We start from the raw sequence: 23,269 nt of genomic DNA, 5'->3' as shown, positions 1-23,269 counted from the left end.
TCTATACACACCGATAGCGTGATTCATCTTTGCTACTCAGATGCACATCTGAGCTAGCTGCTCTGGATGCCCTTCACAGTCAAGGAGAAACAGCTCTAGAGGGCAATGAATCTCATCTTTAGGTAGGTATCTAAGAGCAGATAAAATAGGCAGCTTTGGACTAAGATTTCCCAACATCCAATGAATGTAAGGTGCTGAACACAGATGTCAGACTCAAGTGAGACAAGGTAAATCTAATTATGAAGAGGTAGGTCTCTGGCACCATCCACAAACAATGCCTGGATACCTGTGTTCCACCACCCTTCACTGGTTATTTAAACACAGCTGAGCCCCGGCACTCAGCAACTACCTACTCCAACTTTTCGCAGGGGCCACCACCACACAATCTGCCTTTCCTGCCCTGGCAAATAACTGCATCATCCTGCACAGGTGAGAAAAGCCCTACTAAGACTTTACAGACTTGCACTTCAACTATGAGAGCGCACTGAAGAGATGTATGACCAGACTGGACTTCATCAACTGGCATGAGATTACTACTAAACTTAGTGTTAAGAGAAATCAGGGTTTTACAGACATGCTCTGAAGATGATCCAGAAAGTCATCATTAAGCATGGCCAAAAATCCACCCTTTGGCCAACACCTGTCACAAGCACCTCACTTGATGCAGGTTTTATATGAGGACTTGTTTTCACAAACTACTCCCCTCCTTGCAATTCTCTGCTCTCAGCCAGCTCCACTGAATGCTTGTACAGGCATGATTAACTACATGTCACTAAGATCTCATTTTAAGAGCGGACTCCCACATCTGTTTGAGGACTTGTTCTGTAAATGAGAGCTTGGAGGACATATGAAGTCTGCCAATTGTCTGTTCAGGGCAAGAAGAGAATAGTCAGTTCTCTAACAATAGGGGCATGTGCTCTTAGAAGGGTTTCAAGTCTGTACCAGTTTTTAAATGTTACTCTGACCTCACCTACACATCATAACAGACATCAGCACCTGAGTCTCAAAAGCTACTTTGAGATTCATGAAGGGAGTGCAATACTTCAAGCAGAGATAATTATAAGGGCAGAAAGGAAGAAAGGGAAGGAAGAGACAAAGTTTGTTCCATGGTTTTCAAAATAGAGCTTGAGTATTTATAATGATATTGGTTTAAAAATAATGCACAGCTAGCTTGAAATGCAACAAGGAAAGGCTATTTAAGTGAATCCAGCAATACATGGGTATGAATAACTTTGCACCATAGATCACCTTTTTATCTTCAAGATACTCGATGTTTGCTGTGTTATATCCATCTCGCTGGCCATGGCTTAAGACCCTAAAACGACGGACACCAACTGTATCAACAACTGAGCGCCCATCAGGAAAAAACTTTACGTCCCTGATCTCTAATATACAGCCATGATCTGCAAATCTGAAATGACAGAAGGGCATAAAAGTGGAAGTCATCAACAAGCGTTTATACACATCAGGACAAATACTGGGCCTAATTCACCACTTCTTATTTGAAAGAGGATCCTGTTTGGTGATAATACATTTCTGCTTATTCACATAAGCCACGCAACCCCCACCCTTTCTGCCTTCCCTCAGAGGTCCAGGGCAGCAGCATTTTGGGAGTGTATTTGTGGGGTGGGAGAGTTGGGAAGGGACGGGAAACTAAATGGAGCATGTTTCATGCTGGGAGTTGCCAGCTGCCGGTGGCAAATTCAGCTGGTCTGTAAAGAAAACAAGATGGGTCAAGATACCATAAGGAAGTCCAGAAAGTGAGGAACAAATGCAGGGCTGGGAAGGCTATCCCCCTACTCCGAGGTGTAAGCAGAGGATTACAGGCTTTAGAAGGACAAGGCTTCTACAAAGCAAGATTTTTCTTGCACTTGTCTCCTTTAAGTTAAAAACAAAAACCCAACAAAACAAACCCAAAACGCTCTCTTTACAAAAGCATATTTGCATCGGTTATATTTAAAGTAGGCACAGTTTTTAATCACGCCCTGGAAACAAGCATGCAACAAATTTTTACTTTAAATTATCAGGCTTGCCTACTCTACATTTGTGCTGTAGTAAGCTTACTAGAGAGGCTGATTGTGCAATGACTCTTCATTAGGATATGTTGATCTGCCAGCATCTGCAGCTCTGCACCCCGGCCTACTGCTAAGCAGGATAATGCCCTGTGCCTAGTCTCCATCTCAAGATACCAAATCCCTGCAGGGTCTGATAAATGTTCTATCAGGGAAACACTTGTTTTACCAGGGCTTGGCCATTTCATACACTGGAGTGATGAAGAAACAGCAACACTGCAGGGAAACGACTCTTGTTTCTACTCTTACCAGAAATCATGTGTTTGGGAGGGGGGGAAAAAAAAAAAAAAAAGCAGCTCACTGCTGTGAACAACTGTTCTCTCCCAGCCACTGTACAGAACAAATTGAGGAAGAGCAAGAAGAGTACAGCTGCACACAGCTAAGCCCTGGTGCTCTACCAGTGGGATTACGAAAAGCAAGTTTATTTTAGCAATATTAGACTAAATACTATTTAAACAGTTATATAACAACTGTTATATTAATTATTTTAGTGACATTCATACCAAATTTAGAAAATAATCTGGAAGTGATGATTTTTTTTATTTTTTGTCATTCTCCGAGAAGTTACTTTTGGATAGAAAATGACTTTAATCAAAGAGAGACAAGAAAGCACCTGAAGATGGGTATAATATGTGCAGACACATCAGAAGTTTATATTCTTCTCCCAGTTTTAACTTAAAGTGGAGAAATAAAACAGAGGAAGTTAATAAATTAAACATGTCTTGTCACTATGTGTTTCAAGGAGGTATGTATCCATGTCTTAGTAGATGAGGCAAAACAAGTTTCCCCGCTTTTTGTATTCCCAGCTGATTTCGCAATTTTGAATAAACAAAAGAAGTTCTTTACTTGTGTAAAAAGCTACAACAGCCTGCCAGGTGTCTACAGATGAAGGCTTCCTGTGCTTCTTTTAGTAACTCAAAACAGACAGGAGCAAAATCTAACCATACTGGTTATATTTTAAGATACCTTTTATGACACTATCTAATAAATCGATTCCTGTGTTTTTGTGATTGTAACCCCTTGGCCTTAGACCTGACTTCAAATCAGTTTGGCTCTTCCACAAGCCTTCATCGATGTAAGGGGAATTATCACTGATGTCCTAGAGTCATTTTGTCCTCACTCTTACAAAGTATTTGCTTCCAGAAGACTGTAACAGGCCTGGACGGGACCATGAAGCATCAGCTGCTGTTGGAGCCTGAACTCCACCGAGTGCAGCACTGACAACATGCCGAATGGCATGAAGCACAGCCAGAGCTGACTGGAAGCTGCAACATCTCCTGTATTCTGCCACCTTACTGTCCAGTTTGGGAAGGAAAAAAAAAAAAACACCACCAAAACCACCCCCCCACAAACCACAAACCTGAACTGGACAAAGAAAGGCTGCCAAGCCCTGGTATGACTGCCCTCCTCTCAGCTCCAGTGATGATCACCTACAAAAATGCTGCTCCTGAGTATGTCTGTCTAATGTGTTCTTAAAAATTCTCGTGATCATCCATTTTACAGTCTGCATCATACCAACATATTTTCTGAAGACAGCAGCTATCTGTTACATCCCATCAGGTAGACCTCTCAAGACCACCTCAATTTTTTCCAATGAGCATCTTCTTATCCCCTTCACCTAAAAACCTATTATCTAGAAAGGACTTAAAAACCTGAAGGTTTTCATAGAATCATAGACTAGTTTGGGTTGGACGGGACCTTTAATGGTCATCTACTCAGCCCCCGCATAGCGAGCTGGAAATACAGCAGTGTCAGAATTCACAAAAATTAATTAAAGGTAAGATCATATAGAAAAAACTATGTAACCCACTCTCTGCAGATAATTTAGACATTGCAACAGAGCAGTAAAGACAAACATCAAAATTCAACATTCAGCAGCAAAACAAGACTTCTCAGCTAAGGGTATACTTTGTCTCATTCAAATGACACCACCTATGCAGGAATACTATGGAAGGTTTGGATTTTTTTTTTTAATATTTTTTTTTGTTCTTAAAACTGAGTAGACAGAGGAGAAATCTTACTCAGACAGTCAGCTTTCACTAGAACAAACAGGCTAGAAATCTTTCCAACCACATAGACAATTAGGTGCTATTTTTGGAGCCTGTAGTAGCAGGATGAGTTGTATTCTTGCCATCCATCCAACAAGGGAGGAATAAAAATCACATCTTTGTGTCAAAAGGAATGCCTAAGATACAAAACTAAAAAGCCAGCAGCTTTAGTATTGGTTCATACGGAACTGGAAGGAACTGCAGTGGTTTGGGGAGACAAGTATACTGAGCTGTAGTACTCCATTAGCGTCACAACAGCCTCTGTAACAACAGAACATTCTCAGTTCATCTCCTTACCCTTTTAATTCATCAGCTAAGCACATGCCAAACTGCTTGGTACCAGTTTCCATGCATCTTCTTATCATTAGACGATAACGAGGTTCAAAGACATGGAGTGGGCAAGGGATGGTAGGGAAGGCCATGGTACATACGAAGATGGGAACATCTTTATTCAAACTGTAAGATAATTGTACAAAAAAAAAAAAAAAATACATTCAACTTTTTTCTGGGTACTGCTATATTCGTCATAAACCCTTAATAAGACACTGATTCCAGTGGTTTCCTTAGACCCATTCTTCAATGCGTATCTGGTCAAGGTTTGTCATTTTTACAAGACAAACATATTTCATGACTCCTGTTAATACATTAACGAAATAATCCCTCTAATCCACTTTCATAGAGGAAAAGTCAGGAAATAGCTAATTTCCTAAATGTGCGCATACCGATACATTTAGCTTAAATACACATGGCAAGATTTTGGTGATAACTTTTCATAGTAATATAGTACCCAAGAACTAGCCAGGTTCAAAGCAAGATGGTAGAGAACTCCCAAGCTCAGTAAAGCCCTTTAATTTTGAAGAAGCCCACTAATCCACTTAATCTTTTCAAGCTTAATTGCATGTTTTGTTTTTCTTTTGAGTTGCAGCCTGAGATCTGCAAGTCACTGACAAAACTGGATCCTTGAACTTCTCCTGACCTAAAGTATAGCCCATTTATAATTTGAATTCTAAACCCAGAAAACTGCCATTATAACTTTTAAAGCTACCATATTGTTTCAGAGTAAAAAGCAATTATCTTTATTTTAAGAATACTGTTGTGCCTCTCTACCATCCAAATATAGTCACTTGTTTATCTGCAACAAACATGTCAAAAATACAAAACATCTGGCAGGTTCATTTATAAATTCATTCATTTTGTGCATTTTCATAAGCAAATGAAACTTCTTCAGTAATTTAGATTGAAAAACTCTGTTTTATAACAGCTGTTAGTAGTAAAAAAAAAAGAGCCTACTTTGACAATTCCTTCATTTCTTCCTCATAAACTTTCTTCCTTTCAGATAATTCCTCTGGCAAGTAACGGACTATCAGTTCTTCTGTAAGGACGGTCTTCTTGTAAGTTCTGCTTGCCAGAAACTGCAAGGAAGAGTCAACTCTTAAGGCTGGTAACAAGAAGACAGGTAACATCTTTTCCTCCGAACCCATCCCTGTCTGAAGGCCAAACAGCATGTTAGGATTATACCAATTTCTCCTTTCCAGCCTCCAGGCATCAAAGCTTCCACTTTAGAACACGTGGTTCATTCCAGTGCCCATTTAACTATCCATGCTCTTTTTTTGGGGGAGAAACTGTACCACCAGCAAGAAAAGACAGTCCCTCCTTGTTTCTGCAGAAGATACAGACATTTTTTTCACCTAGAGCTGACAGGTTACTGACAAGAAGTACTCCAAGTATGAGACATGTTATGTCTACTGGAGCAGAACCACTGACCAAGGAGTGACCATTCCTTGTTTACCCCAAGTAGATACACAAACTGGAGATGGGGTACAAACAGGGCTACGGCTGGGACTCCCCAGGCACAACTTTGACATGATACTGGAAGCCTCTATTCCTTTAAGCACTAGTAAACCCCACTTGTCTTCCAAGGAATGACAAAATATATTCTGTAGCAAACAAGGTCTGTGCGTAGCTTGATGTTGTGGGTACTACTGTGTTGTTCTGGTTTCACAGACTGGTTTGAGCTGGAAGGGACCTTTACAGGTCATCTAGTCCAACCCCCCCTACAATGAACAGGGACACCTCCAACTACATCACAGTGCTCAGAGTCCCATCCAACCTGACCTTGAATGTTGCCAGGGAGGGGGGTCATCTACAACCTCTCTGGGTAACCTGTTCCAGTGTTTCACCACCCTCATCATAAAAATTTCTTCCTTGTATCTAGTCTCAATCTATTCTTAGTTTAAAACCGTTACACCCCTTGTATTGTCACTACAGGCCCTACTAAAAAGTTTGTCCTCATCTTTCTTATAAGCCCCCTTTAAGTACTGGAAGGCTGCTACAAGGTCTCCCCAGAGCCACCTTTTCTTCAGGCTGAACAACCCCAACTCTCTCAGCCTGTCCTCACAGGAGAGGTGCTCCAGCCCTCTGAGCATTTTTGTGGCGCCCTCAATCCAACAGGTCCATGTCTTTCATGTGCTGGGAGCCCCAGAGCTGGATGCAGTACTCCAGGTGGAGTCTCATGAGAGCAGAGGGGGAGAATCCCCACCCTTGACCTGCTGGCCACGCTGCTTTTGATGCAATTTGTGAGTAGAGCACAGAAAATCCCCACCTAGATGCTTTCACAGAAACACAGCTTTGTGCATTTTTCTTAGCTGGGGTAAGGACATACTTACTTCTGACAGCTTTTCTTTGCAGAGTGGGCAATGCGGATTATGGTCAAGGCAACGCTCAAGGCATTTGAGGCAAAAGGTGTGCCCACAGGGAGTGGTAACAGGTTCGTAGAACAACCTGAACATGAAACACGGAACAGAAAAGCTAAGCTGCCAACACAAATAATGGAGAATCCCAAACTGTGGAAAGGAGTGACTAGACCTAGACATCTCTTCCTTTCCTGATTTTGTATAAAGCACAGGTGCCAGTTTTATCTAAGGATATAAAGAAGGTTTTCATTTTTAGAAGTGGTAAACAATGGAGAAAACCACATCTGTAAAGATTCACCACATGCAAGGTTCCACAAAAAGGAAAAGAATAATGATTTAGACATTCTCTGGCAGGTTTCCCTTCTGACACCATGAAAACTTTTTACAGAAGCTGGAAAGGCTTTCCAATCTTAATCCCAGGTCAATGCAGTCGTACCTCATGCAGAGGGAACACTCAAAGTCCGATGCATCCACCAGAGTTGTTGGTACTTCACCTGAAGTGACAGCGGTGTTTTCAGGTAAAACATCTGCATCTAAGTAGTTAAGGAGAGGATTATGGTAAATATTTAAGTAGTACTGCAATTTCAGATTCTGTTTAAGTTGTTTTTCCATAAAGAACCTAATTTATCTCTTAGTTTTTGAAGGTTTGTTCCAAACAAACATATTTTCCATCTAAGTTTTAGGCTTTCTGGCAGGAAATCTTTGGAGAGCAGAGGATGATGTCTATGGCCAGAGAAAGCAGTTTAGAGCTGAATATCCATGATTTGCTTCTCCAAAAATGGCTGGGTTGTTTTGGTTCTTTTTTTTTTTCAAACTCTAGTTTTTAAAACACTCTTGTTATTGCTTTCCCACCACCATCACCACTCCCACATCAGCCGGGCCAGATGTTTTAAAGTACATTAAGTCCACAATTTAATTTGTTTACACACAGTCAAACTATTTCATCAGTGTTTATTATAGATTTCTCAGCAGGGGTAATTTTTTTTACAAGTATAAAAAAGCTTACATTCTTCCAGACTAGGCTGCTGTGCAAACCCCAAATTTCAGACAGCTTAAAGTTTAAGGACTACTGGAGTTGCATTAGCTAATACTGGTTTCATTAGCTCAGCACTTTGCAGAGGCAATACACTTCACTTAAAATTCTGCCCACTCTGTTTTTTTGGGGGGTGGTATATATCCCTGTAGTTAACATGCTTAAAAGGTATGGGCTTCAAACTTCACAGCAGCAGCATTTAAGTTCAAAAGCTATCAGCTCAATCTTCTGATGACATTTATACAAGTAGATTCTGCAACTTCTTTTACAATCCACTTATTTGTTGCTCAGTGATGAGTTGCAACAGCGCCATGAATGCTGCCTCCATGTCCTTTTTATTAACCAGAATCTTGACCGTTAAAAAAAAAAAATCTCAGCTTTTTATGTGAATTTAAAACACTAAGATGTTTTGTTAAAGGATAACTTATGCTCAGCATCTGGTTTATCTCGAGCACAGACAGGATAGGGGAGAGGGCACTGGTGTTGTATGGCCTACAAAGAAAAACAGCGTTATCTTTAACCTACATCTCCCATGTTAGCATTTAGTAATAGCAAGAACTTAACTGTGTTAATTCTGCAAATAGTAACATGGCATCAGGATCTAGCACAGACCAGAAATTAATGGTTATGGGTAAAACACAATCTCTGGCCTTCTCTGTGAAGATACAGATGGGTCAGATTTCACAATCTATTTACTGAGTCTGCAGTTCACAGGCAAGTACAGGGTTTTCCCCTTCACACACAGCAAAGTGATCAGAAACTGGCCATACACTGATCATTTGCAGAGGTGGCAGACAGACAGCAGCACCTGAAGACATTTAGTATTTCAAGGCAGAAGTCAGATTTGTCAAGGAGGTGTGGGTTGTGGGTTTTTTTCCCTTTAAGGGAAAAAGTGCACACTAGTATAGCAGAATTGTCAAAGTCCCTTTTAACCAATTAGCTCACTACTCAGTCCAATATATTGCCTTCAGCATTTTTATCCTGGAGTATTAAAACCACTTTGGAGGTCTTTGTTAGAAGCTTGAGAAGCATACCAATTGTAAGCACAGCTATCAAGTGACAGAAAACTGGGGGGGCTTATTACCCTTCAAAAGGCTTCTTTGTTTGCTTGGAAAATTTCATGTAAAGTTGCATGTGACTGTTTCTGATGCCAGTTAAAGATTAGTTTCCAGGCTTACTGCATCTTTCCTTCATATAGAAAGACAATGAAATTCAGCTGTATCTCTAAGACGTATAAAACGGAAACAGCACCAGCAACACAAAGACCAAACTGCTGTTAGTGGATTACACATTCAAAATGGCCCATTTGAGAAAGAAAAATACAGTGTTCATTGAATGAATTGAAACTTCTCTGGAATAAGGTAAATAGGCTGTTAACACACCAGACAACAAAATATTATTCCAATCCATGTAGGGAATGTTTTATTGACACCTATAAAAAGGGATGAGGAAAAAAAGTAGTTTATAATTTTTCAGTATGTGCAAAAGAAATACCCTTTCTAAGCCACAACACAAACCTTTTTTAGGAATCTTACTGTGGACATCCAAGCTTTGTAAATCCCTCACATCACTGGACAGCTTTCTTTTTAAGCCAACCCCAGGTAAACTGGAGAGAATAGCTCCCAAAGACTTCTTGTTGTCTTCGAAATAGAGATCCAGAATATGATGGGAAACAGGAGAATCAGTGCTTCTAAATACATCAGATTCTTGGGATGGGGTTTTTGTTAACCTGAACACAATATCCTAAAAAAAAAAAAAATAAGAACAGTTATATACAGCATGAAACAGTTTTGCTTTGTTTTTTTCTATTAGTTGTATACATCAGCACTAGATCAATGTCCCTACAATGAGCTTAGCAAGGGAGAAAGGTCCATATCGAAGGTAGCCACTCTCCAGTGGCATGAAATAGGGCCACTTCTCTCCCTACAGCTCCTGTCTCTAGAAATTATGTTCCTGTCATACTAAAATCCTGAGTGGGGAAAAAACCACCCACAAATATAATCAACCTCCACATGAAGGCATCACATTGTTTTCTGAATAAAGAGTTTCATTCTCTTATTCTTCTGAGGAAGTGCCTCCCAACAAGAGATCCAACAGCAATGGAGAAATCAGGCTTACCATGTAAGTAAGTGCCTACATGAGTGCAGACAAAGACAACGTCACACAGATCAGACAGCACCTTGTGTTAATTTCGGTATTTTTTATGTTGAACGCTCTTTACTTTACCTTTGAGGGCCCAGCAACAGAGCTATCTTCTGCAGCTGACTGTGTGTTTATGCTACTCAGAAATGCAGGTTTCAATCTTGTATGGGATGTTCGACTAGAGAAAGGTGCTGTTAGACTATCATGCACATTTTCAAAGGCCGGGAAAAACATCTCACACATTATCTATTCAATTAGAGAGAGGAAAAAAAAAAATAATTATAACATATATATTTACGTTTCTACAAACACAGACACACAAACTTCATACCTTCTGGATGCCAAGAAGCTTGCAGCAACCAGGACATTCTGCATTCCCCAATGCCCACAAGAAAACTGAATGGCAGTCCGCACCACAACCACAGACACATCCCAAGGTGCTCTTATGGTGTCCACCTCCCTCCCCGAAGGCTTTTGCTCCCCAGGAGTACCCAGGGCGACAGTATATTGCATCCTTCTGCTGACTCTACCCATCTCCACTCGGACCCTCAGACCCCTGCCTCCAGAAGTTTTCAGGCCATGCTCTCCTATCAAAACCAGTTAACAGAGATGTGTTTAAACTCTCCTCATGCTCTGCAGCCATCTCCTCTATCCTCAAGCAGACTTCACCCCAAGCTAAAAGCTATGTAGAGCCTGTTCATTCCCCCTCTCACCATTGCCCACCAAGGGCCTTGGCAAATCCCTGCTTCTTTCTATAAAAAGCTGCCCGTACGGATGGTCATGGAGAACCTGACTGGTTGGTTAACACTAAGTGTATCTGATTTCCCATAAGGGACTAACTGCTACAGACTGCAGAATTTTTCCACGACAGGGCAACACACAGCTTCCCTCTGCCACTTCCCACTTAAAAGTGGTTTTCTGATGGGCACTAAAATTAGCAGCCTCTCAAGCCTACAAAATCCAGGTGTACTCACATCCAGATGACATACTGCAAGTGTAATCTACAAACAACAGCAGCCAAACCTGCAGATTTGCAGTGGAATCCACAAATATACAATCCCTCTCGTTGAGGCATCAACCAAACCCTAGAGGCACCTCACACAGCATAATGCTAATAAGGTTTATTGGAGAATCTACTGAATCAAATTATCCTTTGGCTGTTTACCATCACCTGAAATAACATTAATTTTACTTGGCTGCAGGAGTAAGAGCACCATGATGGCCAAGAAGTGGCCAGTACGTATGTGTTATACCTTTTGGGCTTCTTTCTTCATTGAGCTCCATTCAGGATTTAAGGCAACACAATAGAGAAACTCCTTCAATGCTTCCTCAGTCCTTTCCAATCCAGAAAGAGCTTTTGCTTTCACATAATGGCCCTGTTCACGCAAAGGAAACATACAATTCTAGAGATCATTTCTGAAGTGGCAGCAAGGCACCAGCAAACAAACTTAGAAGTTCACGCCATTCTGCAGGTGAAGAATAAGACACTTTCTGGATAACCACCTCTTTGAACACATACGACTGAAGGAAGGTCAGTCCCTTTTGCTGAAAGAAGATCCCCCAGGGACCGATTGCTGCATCACCCCCTGCTAAAGACATGGCTGTTTTCCTCAGAGGGGGACCTGATGCAGAATGAGGAGGGGTATTTGTCTCCCCAGGGACCAAGACTACTACATATCCCACCAGGCTTGATACCACAGAGAACAGTTACGCATACCAGGGCAAACTTAACAGGAATGAAGCTGCATGAGAAAGACAGTGGCATGGGGCAACCTGGAGGTGGCAGCTGAGGAACAAAAGATTTTAGGTTCAGGACACACTCACTTCTCCTGGGTGTCTTACCAGGTCAGAGATGATTTTTCCCCTATTTTATTTGGCTGGAGATGGCCAACAGCATTATGAATTTAGGGAAACTCACCAGTGCTTAACCTGAAACCTTTTAGCCCATCCTCTCTCTCCCACATTCTGAAGCAACACATGCATGGCCAACAGGTACGGTAATCAGCTTGGGGATGAGTCCTATTTTACTTGTTACTGGTAGCAAGAGAAGAATGCCTCACCTCTGAATTCCCCACAAATATCAATTCATAGTTCAAATCTGACTATGGAAATTACTTCCTTAATGATGAAAAGAAACTAAGTGTGCATTTAAACATTTGCCTCCTGCTCATTAGACAGGAGTGTGATCTGTAAGTCCACCTCTGATCCACACTAATATCTCTAGGCTGTCCTGAAAGTACCATTTCACTAGTCTAAGGGACTGGTTAGGTAAGCAGATGCACTTTTCTATTCTTCAGACTAATGCCAAAAGATCTGGTATCACACAGGTTAATTAACATATATCATCTGGTGACCCAAACAAGAAGTCTTGGTACACACCAATCTTTCAGGGTGAGATACATTTTTCTTTTCCTGAATGCAGTAAGAAGAGAGGTACTGTGAGACCTGACCCTGATCAGCTTAACTTGATGCTTGCACAGCCTCTGAAAAACCTTTTTAGAGAGGTCCTAACATGTCTGACATCAGTGTCTGACAAAGATTACTCTACTGCTCTAGGGAGGCTACAAGGTTCTTTGGCCTCGTCCTTTGGGGCCTCAAGAGCAATTTCTTTATCCAAGCTGCAATGGAGGACTGAGCTGGGCCTAAAGATCCAACACCACAGGTTAGGCCTAGGGGCTAGAAGTCCCTACCCTTCAGAGACTACCACTGCCACCTTCCTTCTCCCATTTTCACACAGCCCTGACAAGCGTCAGATTGAAGGGTAGGGGGGTTCTGGTTTTTCGTTTGTTTGTTGGGCTGAGTTCTGTTTTTTTAAATACACAGGATGTGTTTGAGTTAATCTCTGCCACTGGATGCCGCAAGATACAAAACAAAGCAGATGTCCAGCATTCCTGGAGAACATGGTTTCTGGATCAGCACAGCTTACGTGGAAGTTCTCACACACACACAAGCACAAGTGACACTGCTGGTTATGCCATGATGACAGATTTCTTGATTTTAATGGGTGACGAGACAGATAACCTTCAGAGACAAGTACTGAACTTGTCAGAAACCAGATGCTTCAGACAGCATCTCTGTTCGTCCCTTGTCTTCCCCAGCTGGAAACAGACAGCTAGCTGCAGGCCCTCGTGCTGAGGCAGGAGGCCAAGGGGTTCATGCAACACACCTCCTTAGTCTTCGCAGGGAGGCCCAGGTCTGCCTAAAATGCTTCCCCAATTCCCCAGGCTACCCTCTCTCCGGGTAGCAACCAGAGGTTTTATCTGGCCAAACCCGTGCTGCAGTTTTGCTACTCATGGGTGAGGGACTGACTGGAGGTGTAATCCTGGGTGGGGTGAGCTGTTGGACACCCAGCCTAGCCTCAGGCAACCGGCAGTAACAACGGGCACCATGTGCTTCCTCCATTTCTTTCTCATAACATCATTTCTGATGCTTGCTTCAGACCGCTCATGAACCAGTGCTCCTTGTAGCACTTCCTTTCATTATGAAAAAAAAATCCCAACCCCCTTTATGAATAACGCAGGTAGGAATCAGAGATAGGAACTCTTAGTATTAAGTGTGTGGGGGGGAAGTCCTGAAATACAGCCTGGGGTGCTCCTCAGAAAGATACATTGGCCAGCAGGCCATCAAAGCCACCCACTGCCTGGGACACACCATCCCAGGAGGACCTGCAGGGCCATCCCAGCCTGCCAGAGCCTTACGGACCCAATTCTGCTGCCAAGCTGCAGCCCTAGCCCTAACAGATCAATGGGCACCAGCACAAACAAAACCACATCACCAGCTGCTCACCACTGAAATCCCACCAGCTGAAGACATACTAAGGACCTTCCAGACTTCTATGAAGATCTTAGCTTTCAGTAGACATTTCCAATCCTGTTACTACCACAATGTTCTTCCACCGACACCCTCAGCAGCACTGTCCCCACCACAGAGAAAAGCCCCGAGAACAAAGAGTTTTCATTTTGGTCTTTATGACATGCAAACACCGTACCGCAGGCCAGTGGGGTTTGTTTCGGCAGAGGACCTCTGCGTCGTGAAGAGCTTGCTGGTAGTTTTTCATCAACGTACAGAGTTCTGCTCGCTGTGCTATCAGTGAACACTTGCAAGGAGCTGGAAAACAAAAGTGGTTGCAAGGAACTCAATTAAAAGAAGCATTAGGACACGTTAAATACAGTAACCTAATTTCCAGCCAGAGTAACCTAAAAAGCACTACTGCACAACAGTTACATTTATGCTCTCCTGTAATGGAAAAAAAAAAAAAAAAAAAAGGCAGCAATTTTTTCCTTCTTTCATTCTTATAATATGTTCTTCCAGCCTGGAAGCAACCTCTGTGTTTTATCCAGCAGCACAGATTTCATATTCACATACAGTATGCCACCCGATCCTTCCCTCACCTTTGTCTACAGGATGTTTAAGAAACCAAAAAGAAAAAAAGCCCCAAGTGTTTCTCCTCACAGTGTGGCTTTCCTTGAAAGAAATCACCAACACAAGACTTCAGCTGAAACATTCCTGTAAGCCACTAATTAAGAAAAACACATGCAGCCTTCACATTTTATATCCACTTTCCACCTGTGTCCCTTTGCCCTCCTCAAGGACAGGCAAACCTCTCATGATCACACACACCACCTCAGTACCCACACGCTCAGGAACCATTCCATTTGCAGGGATTATGAACATCTGAAGCATTATTATGCTTCTGCCCTTTCCTAAGAACTCCATAAGACACTTTAAGATGGAAATCTTCCTCCAGCATAAAATTTCACAGAACCACAGAAAAATCGTGGCTGATCCATGTTCCATTTGTCCACCAGGACCTCCAGGTCTTTTCTGCAGTGCTGCAGACCCTAGTCTAGCCCAGCTCATCCTGTTGCAGGAGCTTATTCTGGCCCAGCCACACTTGCGTTTGCTGAAGCGGCCAAGACTGGTCAGCCCATGCCCCAGGTTGTTGGTCTGAATGGCAGCCCTTCCCTCCAGCACATCAGCAGCTTCTTCCTCCCCCAGTGTGGTGTCACACACAGACTTGCTAACAGTGTGCTCTGCCCACTCATGAAGGTTGTTAATAAGGTGCTGAACTGCGTCAACTCCATTACCAACACCCCAGCAATCCCACTGGTAGCTGTCTGCCCAGCAGTCTTCAAGCCATTAACCACCACACCGTGCCCCTGATGGTCCCACCAGTTCTCCACCAGTTTGGCCAGGAGGATGCTGCAGCCTTGCAAAAACATGCTAAACCCCAAAACAACACTCTGCTTTTGTTCAATAAGGTAGTTATCTCAGGAGATGAGATTTAGGTGCCATTTGCTCTCAGTCACTTTTGACCTTCAGGTGCTGGGCAAGGCCTCCAGAAGGCTGGAAGCGGGCTGCTGGATGGTGGCAGGGAAGTGCAGTAACCCTTACCCAAACGTGAGCTGGTTAAAACTGTCATAACTGGGATTAAACTTTTAAAAGGCTCCCAGGTGTGCTGAGAGACAGTACTGCCTCATTTCCACAAATCTTAAACTTCACCTCCAAGCTAGGTCTCTCAAGACTTTTCCTCAAGTGTCACCTCCTGCATGTCCCTATGCAGGGCTTTCCCCTCCATACCCCTCCTGCTCTCTTCAGCCTGCTTCAGCATCACTGTTTGCATCCCACTTCAGCACAAGCATCCTGAACGCATCCTCAGTACGAGCACGTTGCTCATATGAAGCCTGGGCACACACAGGTGCACGCACACACAGAGTAAGCAGGTAACTGCTGCAGGTGCTACCACTCGTGAAGTGCAAGCACCTACCAGGAGAGTTGGCCCAAGATCACATCTCCCTCCCTCAGAGCGGATGCTAGCGCTCGTGTGGCAAACCAGCCTCACGTGGTTGCACAGAGAACCAGAGCAAAGAATCAATTGACTGAAAGCTAATCCAATAAAAACAAATAAATAAAAAGGTTTAAAAGGATCAGTTTCCCCTCAACTGGTTCACTGTACAGCCACGCAAACACGAGTGCCAGGACAAGGGATGAGAAAGAAAGAAGCAGCAAGGACTGCTGCCTTGTTTGGCTGTAGCATGGACAGACGCCAGACACACTAATTGCTGAATGACATGGCACGGGTGATGCTGCCCCACTGGTCCCAGAGAACTGACAGTTAGAGACTACACCTAAAATAGGGAGCTCTGCAAAAGCTAGTTCACACTGTGGGGTTCTGCGCAGGATGTTTTGTCTTAGTTTTTTTTTTTTTAATATTTCACATACAGACTGCTGCAGTAATCCACAGTGCTAGCTGATAATTCTTAAGACGACTGCAAGTTAAATGAAACTGAAAACAATTAACTTACGATCTTCAGAAGTAAGCTTTTTTTTCTTTTAGTAGATGCTCAAACATGAAATTATTTAGCTACCATTTAAACAGTCCATGTCTTCTGTTTGCATTGAACGCAAATGCATATTCTGTACTTCCATCATTGTACTGCTACAGGCTATTTGTGCAGAGTATGCTGAGGAGGGTAGATGCTGTAAGCAGAGGTAAGTGCCTCAGCAGCCAGGCAGAGCGCTGGGTGGGGTATTTTTTGGCACCACGGGGGAAAGGAAACAGTGTGAGATTAGAGGACAGGCAAGCCAGCTTCCTGCTTCTGTTCCCTGTTGCACATTTCAGTCACGCTGACGCTTCCCAGCGCTTTTCAGCACACAATTCAGCACAGTTCATACATTCAGCAGACTCAGAGAGAGAACAGCTTCATCGGCTCTTTTTCAGGATCTTGTCTCTAGTGCGAGAGTTTTATGCACAAAAAAAAAAAAAAAAAAGCCACCACAGAGCACAACGGTATGGCAAAGGCTGCAAGTCCTCTGGAAGCAAAGTGCAAATGCTCTCTACAACATGAAGGGAAAATAAGAAGCTACTGAAAAAAAACAATCCCCAAAAAAGCTACATGTATTCAGAGCTTGTACCTCTTGTTCACTGAAACTCAGTCAGAAAGCATAAGGCCTATCTTAATGAGTAACTGGCAATAAATGTTAACTGAGAGAAAGGGGGTTAAAAAAAACAACAAACAAACAAACAACAGCTCTGCTAGAGAGCAGTGTTTATGAGATCACGGTATAACAGGTTTCCCATAGGGAGATGAAGAGGCTAGACAAGACACCATAGCTGGAGCGGTGCCCAGTCACCTCCGTTCGAGCTCACCCCGCTCGAATACCCAGTGGGGCAGCCCAAAAGCTCGCTGGCCCACGGGTCCCCTCGTCCCTGACCGGTGGGACCGGCCCAGGAGGGTCCTTGGCTAGTCCCAGGGCAAGGCTGGATAGACTGAAGCCTCATCTTCTCTGTCAGTGGATCATCCATGGCATCAGCTGGCTGACTCCAATTTAGGGTAGGTGTGGAAGCGGGAAGAAAAAGTGAGAATGCAGCTACCGCCTAAGTAACTACAGGGTTTCTGTAAGCACCATGATATTGAGTTGTTCCACATCACTGCATGTGCTGTGGTGAAAAAAATTAGTCACATAAGGTGGATGGAGAGGGCTTGAGGACAGAGTTGGTGCATGCTGCTAGATGCCAGTATACTATACTAACTGTCAAGTTCATTTGGAAAAAAGGCAAAAAGTCACACAATAGCCAATAGTTTGTTTTAAAATAATGCACCCATTCTTTCTTCTGGAGGTTAAAGAAAAAAAATTTCTTTAATGAAATGACTTATTATTTCAGGCCAAATTAAGAGAGAAAACTGTAGAAAATTTTACTGTTTCCACAATACCAGCAGATGGCATTTCCTGAATCAAACTCTTCTAGGAGCCTGCAGCTGCACAGCAAAATTTATATCCTTGTCAGCATCAGGATCCACTGCTGAGGCTCCCAGGATCTGCGGCTCCAGGCAGCCGAGACACAGAGACTTCCTCGGAGCCCCAGGTCCTGAGAGCCTTTCCACGCAGCTCCCTCCCTCCCTCCCTCCCTCCCAGCCGTAATCCCACAGCACCAGACAAACCCCGACCCAAGCAGCACCCAGAGACGAGGAGCTTGGTGGTTCTCTGCCTCCTGCACCCTCCATGGGACCAAGTATTGCCTACCCTGAGTGTGGTTGTCAGCTTGGATTTTCCAAAATCATTAACTTTCTGCTCACACCACCCTTGTACTCTTCTGCAGATGTTTGTTAGATTGCGCTTTTTCTTAGGCAGAAGCTAACACCGAAAATTACTTTTCCAGATATGCTCAAGCATTCAAGTTTTAAAAAAAATTATGCTGCTTGAGTTCAGGAGGCTGACAGGATAACAAGACTCCCCCAAATCAGCTTGTGCCAGGAAGGCAATTAGAGCAATTTAGAGACTTCGCCAAACTTATCGTAGATGATAAAAAGTTTTACTGTAATAAACTACCACTGAGAACTCTTCCAGGAACTCTGTACAAAAAGAACAAGTTTAAAGTTGCTAGAACCCCCTAATCCTCCTTATCTGACATTTCTTCCTAGAAAAGCAGCTTTATTCAAATTTATTTCAAATCTTATGCATATTTCCTGAATGCATGAGCAGAACTGAAACAGTGTCATCACAGAAATACCTTGCAGTCTTGCTCGCAAGAGTCAGCCTGAAGAAATTTTTCCCACATTTTAAAGAAACTTCTGCCCCTAGAGAGAAGAGAAATTTGGCTTGCTTTGTTATGTTATGCATTCAATTCTGAACAATTCAGTATTGAAAGCCTTTTCATAAGTTTGAAAAATAATATGAAATATTTATTTTAATTTCAGTGAGAAATCAGCAAGATTTAGTAATTAACTGAATAGCAAGCTAGTTTTTCTCCTCCAGACTTCATGCAAACATGACAAGTCTGCACACAAAAACATGGATGAAAAGGGGTTGTTGAGGGGGGATGGACAGGGGGAAGGGAGTGGCACAGAGGAAGGAGCACACATGATAAAAATCAGTAACAGAAGCAGTAAAGACTTTCAGGACATTCAAATAAAACTTCATTCCACAGTGAAGATGAAAACCAGGGTCAGCTTCCCAGAACTGATTAGGAGGGACAGTGAACATGATGGCACACTTGGAATCAGCAAGGCAACATTTTCTCACTTATCAGTCCGCCCTAATTGAGGTTTTTTTTTTTAATTAGTATTTTCTGAATATTACTGCTTTTTCTCCCTGCATTTACATCACTGGCAGTCTTCAGGAGGTGAAGTAACCGAAGACCCCAGAGGAACCGTGCAAGAGGTTTTAGCACACAGAGGATGCAAGGAAAGAAGCCTCTTCCCCTGTAAACCTGTTCTTGCAACCAAGCACCCTTCCACTGTGATTATGAAGCAGGCCCTTGCAAACACCACTCTGCAGGCAAATGTAATGCCTATTTTCACCAAGCGACCAACGCTGGCAGACATAGCAGCATATGAGTTTTGGAGCTGTTGAAATAGGCTGCGGAGAGGAGGAGCAGCAGCAGCACTGGGCACCCGCATCCCCTGCTCGGACCCTGCACCATCAGGCAGCAGCTGGTTTGAGCGTACAAAGGCCTCCTGCCTCATCCACACTCACGCTGCCCACTGCCAGCACAAGAAAACACATCACCTCCTCTGATGGAGTCTATTTCCCATCAAGCTCTATTTATTTAATTTTATCTTAATGCAGACAGACATGAAGTAATTTTTCTTCATGTTTTTCTTCCTTCAGCAGCACCCATTACAAATTTCAAAAAGTCACCCCAAGACAGTTCTGTCACCTCCACAGGGAAGCCAATTCAAACACCACCGGAGAGGCCCAGTATGGCTCTTTTGCACAAAACAGCTACAGAGTTGTTCCACACCTGATTGGAATTTCACCTCTACATGCAACCTAAGAGCACAGCACACCAGGATGAAAAAGCAGAGGAGACTTTTTTAAACTGGGGTGGACAAATTGCAGCCACCACTTCACTGGAAGAACTGAACAGGCAGTGCTCTCCTCTTGCCTTCCCATCCAAAGACACAAGACACCCACCCACTTGCTTCTTTGGCCTGCAGCATGCTTACCTAGGTGCTCTCTGGTCTGGGGGACAGGGAGACATCCCTCATATTCTCACTTTGAAAGAAGAGACATTGGCAACAGATGAGCTGGATTATTCTTAAAAACATACAAGTAAGACTGAAACTTCTCTCCAAGACTCTCTATTTTGCTGTTCAAAAGCCCAGACTTACGAACACAAATTCTTCTGTGTGCTGGACAAAATGCTTTACATTCCCAGCAGTTTTATTTCATGCTGAGTAAGCCCTCAGCTAGGAAGCTCCATACGTTATTTAAAGCTGGACTGTCATCACCACGAAGCACAGATAATCACTACTCCCATCATTACTCAGGAGAAACACCGTAAGGGAAGGTACATGCTACCTGGAAGAAGAGCTACTACAGAGAAGCTGAAGGTAACTTTGCACCCTTGCTTTTGTTTGGTACCTCTAGCCTCACGAGGCAGAAGTATGCCAGACCAATTACATTAACCTCCAGTTTAGTTCGCATTTCTACAACTGCAACACCAGTGATAACCTTCTTCACAAACACATTAAGTGATGAATTGCATGGTACAGCAAAAGTCCTCAATTCAAGAATATCCCAGCATAGAGCTAAGTGTAGTATCTTAGATCATTGCTCCCTCCTATCCAAACCCTAATCTTTCAACACTTTGCTAGATACATGCTATTCTTTCCAGGTAAGACTGTATGAATCAACACCTCCCCCCTGTATTTTCAGTTCCCACTCTACCCTTTGGACATTTGGGCACCGCTTCAGGTGACGTACCCCAAGTATCTGACTGCCTAGCACTAGAATAATAAAACCATTAAGTACACAAATGTGACTCATTTTCAATGCTTACTAGTTCTTCTAGCATTTAGTTTGGGGTTTGGGTAAGGTTTCCTACCAAAGTCTCAATCAGAACTGAAGCATCCTCTCAAACAGCAGGTATAGAGATGGTCCCAAAGCAAGACGCCTATGGATTGAAGTATGAAAACGTAACAAGCAAGCTTCAAAACCAAAACACCCCAACAGGTCAAGCCCCTGCCTGATCTCCAAAGCACCCAAGAAAAACTCCTGACCTCCCCACAGAAACAGGGAGCTGTGCTAGGTGCACATGAACCCGGAGTCTCCTTGCAATCACAAAGACTTCACAGCCAGGCAGGACCAGCCAAGTAGGTCTGCCATTATCATATTTAACAAGATCAATTTACAGCCAGATATTCTATCATAATATGACTTTACCATCAGTAACCTAGTTGCCCTCTTTGTCACAATCAGTACATAAGCTACATTCCTGACAGTTACTCTTCAGGTCTCTGCAACCTTCTCTTTTTCCAGCTAAAGTTTATTTCAGCTCTGCATGCTGCAAAAAGGACCTTGTCTCTCAGTTACTACCTCACTGCTTCTATCCTCTAATAGAGCCAATGACTTAACACATTTGTAAAAAGATAAAAGGAGTGGTGCAGTATCCTACTATAAAGATTAGGAAGCACAAGTCAGTTCTATAAATGTCGTCTTCCAAAAGCAAAAGACATCCTGTTATACTTTATCACAGCAAAAGAAAAAGAGAATATGCTGTTTGAAGAGACTTCAAAAATTCTTCAGACTTTCTGATATGTAGGTATAGTTTGTTCTCCAGGATTGCTGAAGTAGTTCAGTTATTTATAGGAAATTATATCTGGGTTACATGCATGGGAAGGACACACACAAATACCTTGTCTTAAGTGATACGTAACTGTAAGTTACATGAGCAACATTAACTATTAAAAAAAAAAAAACAAAAAAAACCAAAAAAACACAACAAAAACAAACAAACAAAAAAAACCCCACACCAAATACACCCAAAGACTGTCTACTGTACAGCACGATGCCTCCTCTCCTTTGTGGCCATGATGGACAAGTGTCCTGCCCCCATGGCCCTAGTCTTGCAGCCCTGCAAAGCCCCTACCTTCAGCAGACTCTCTGCAACGAGACAAAACTGCCAGAGATCCAAGTACAGGATCTGAGCTTTCAACTGAAAGCTTTTTACAAATCTGGAGTAATACAAGCTCTTGCTCTGAAGTACATGACATGTTTCCACTGGTATCATATATGAAGTATTTACTACTATTTTCCAAGCTCTGCCTCAGTGAAAAAAGGGGGGCTGAGGGATAGAGTCTGCAAAACATTTTAAGAATAACACTCAAGACTACTGCCACAGTCTCTAGGTAACCTTGACTTGTACTTTTACACATTTTTCTGCCCCTGTAAAACAGAACAAAGAGGTTTTAAAAACACACCTCAAGCAGATTCCAAGAGATGCTTTTACAGAAGGATGAGAAAGTTCCTTTTTTAGCACAAATCCTCTAAGCTGCAAGCATCTACTATTTTTTGTAGCATGTAATTTCAGAAAGACTACTTCTCATTCTCCACTTAGAAGTCACACTTTCCTTTAGTAGCTATAAAATTAAATATTCTTCTGATAAATTATTAAAATGACTGAACCATTTGCTGTGCCAGGAGTCCTGACAGCTGCCTACCGTGCCTTTTTTTTTAAGTAAAGGCTGCTACAACATCAAAGACTGACTGATTTTACTACTAGAAATTGGAAAGTGTTCCCAAGAGCTGTGAGGAAGGAAGACTCGGTCAACCTCTTTTTGACCACATCAGAAAAAGACAACTGGCCTTATCTTCTAATAGCAATCTTCTAGAAATAACGTACAAAAGGAAAGACCACTACAGTGTACTTAATACACATAATTCACATACAGGTGCATGTGAACGCCCTATAGCAGTTTTCTTTGAAAATATGACTTAGTTCTTGTGATGCAAGTGCATCACTAAGGAGCACAGGTCCTTAAGAAAACAGGGGCAGAATTAATAAAACACATACTATGACATTAGACACCCCCATTAAAAAATTTAAGCACTGCTTTCTAAAGAGAGTTCAGCAGCTTCCCTTGGCAGACAGAGGCTCTTTGCTGCTTCTGACCTCGACTCGTGACTAACACAGAAACCCTTCAACCATCAGGTCTGCAGTAGAATAGCACCAAGAGGATGCCCCACCACCTCACGAAGAAATTCTGACCATCGCTTTCCCCCTTATCTGAAGCGACTCAGAAGCAGGCTTGGAAGGAAAATGCCTCAGCAAACAATTTTGGGGTCATGGCAAAATGCTTGCCCATAGCTGTCTTACTCGTGGCTGTAAGCATTCAGCTCAACTCCCAAGAACGCTTGGTTGGAAGTTTACCTATGCCATGCTCTCCACGAAGCCGTGCAACCCCAAAGCCTGGCATTTACCTACCAGGAAAATGCAGAGCAGTTGCTCTTGAATCAAACTGCACCGAAGGTCTGTAGCTTTAACAGCTTGAGAGC

At 42.9% G+C, this 23,269-nt stretch overlaps 1 protein-coding gene across 2 annotated transcripts in view; it reads right to left on the bottom strand.

The window, feature by feature from the left end:
• Positions 1–23,269, bottom strand: part of LONRF2 (LON peptidase N-terminal domain and ring finger 2) — a 36,058-nt gene that overhangs the window by 5,775 nt on the left and 7,014 nt on the right. The window contains exons 2-10 of one of the 2 annotated variants that reach the window (XM_042806072.1): positions 13,977–14,095; positions 11,242–11,364; positions 10,073–10,234; positions 9,364–9,589; positions 7,250–7,346; positions 6,787–6,901; positions 5,411–5,532; positions 4,418–4,576; positions 1,249–1,411 (exon numbers count right to left, since the gene is read on the bottom strand). In XM_042806072.1, the coding sequence (XP_042662006.1) occupies positions 1,249–1,411; positions 4,418–4,576; positions 5,411–5,532; positions 6,787–6,901; positions 7,250–7,346; positions 9,364–9,589; positions 10,073–10,234; positions 11,242–11,364; positions 13,977–14,095 (1,286 nt within the window). The remainder of the gene's footprint in view (positions 1–1,248; positions 1,412–4,417; positions 4,577–5,410; positions 5,533–6,786; positions 6,902–7,249; positions 7,347–9,363; positions 9,590–10,072; positions 10,235–11,241; positions 11,365–13,976; positions 14,096–23,269) is intronic. The other variant, XR_006166787.1, reaches the window with a different exon arrangement.

The sequence above is a fragment of the Tyto alba genome, unplaced genomic scaffold (assembly GCF_018691265.1).
Source record: "Tyto alba isolate M040663 unplaced genomic scaffold, T.alba_DEE_v4.0 Super-Scaffold_45, whole genome shotgun sequence".
NCBI lineage: Eukaryota > Metazoa > Chordata > Aves > Strigiformes > Tytonidae > Tyto > Tyto alba.
This window is presented reverse-complemented; position numbering and strand designations above follow the sequence as displayed.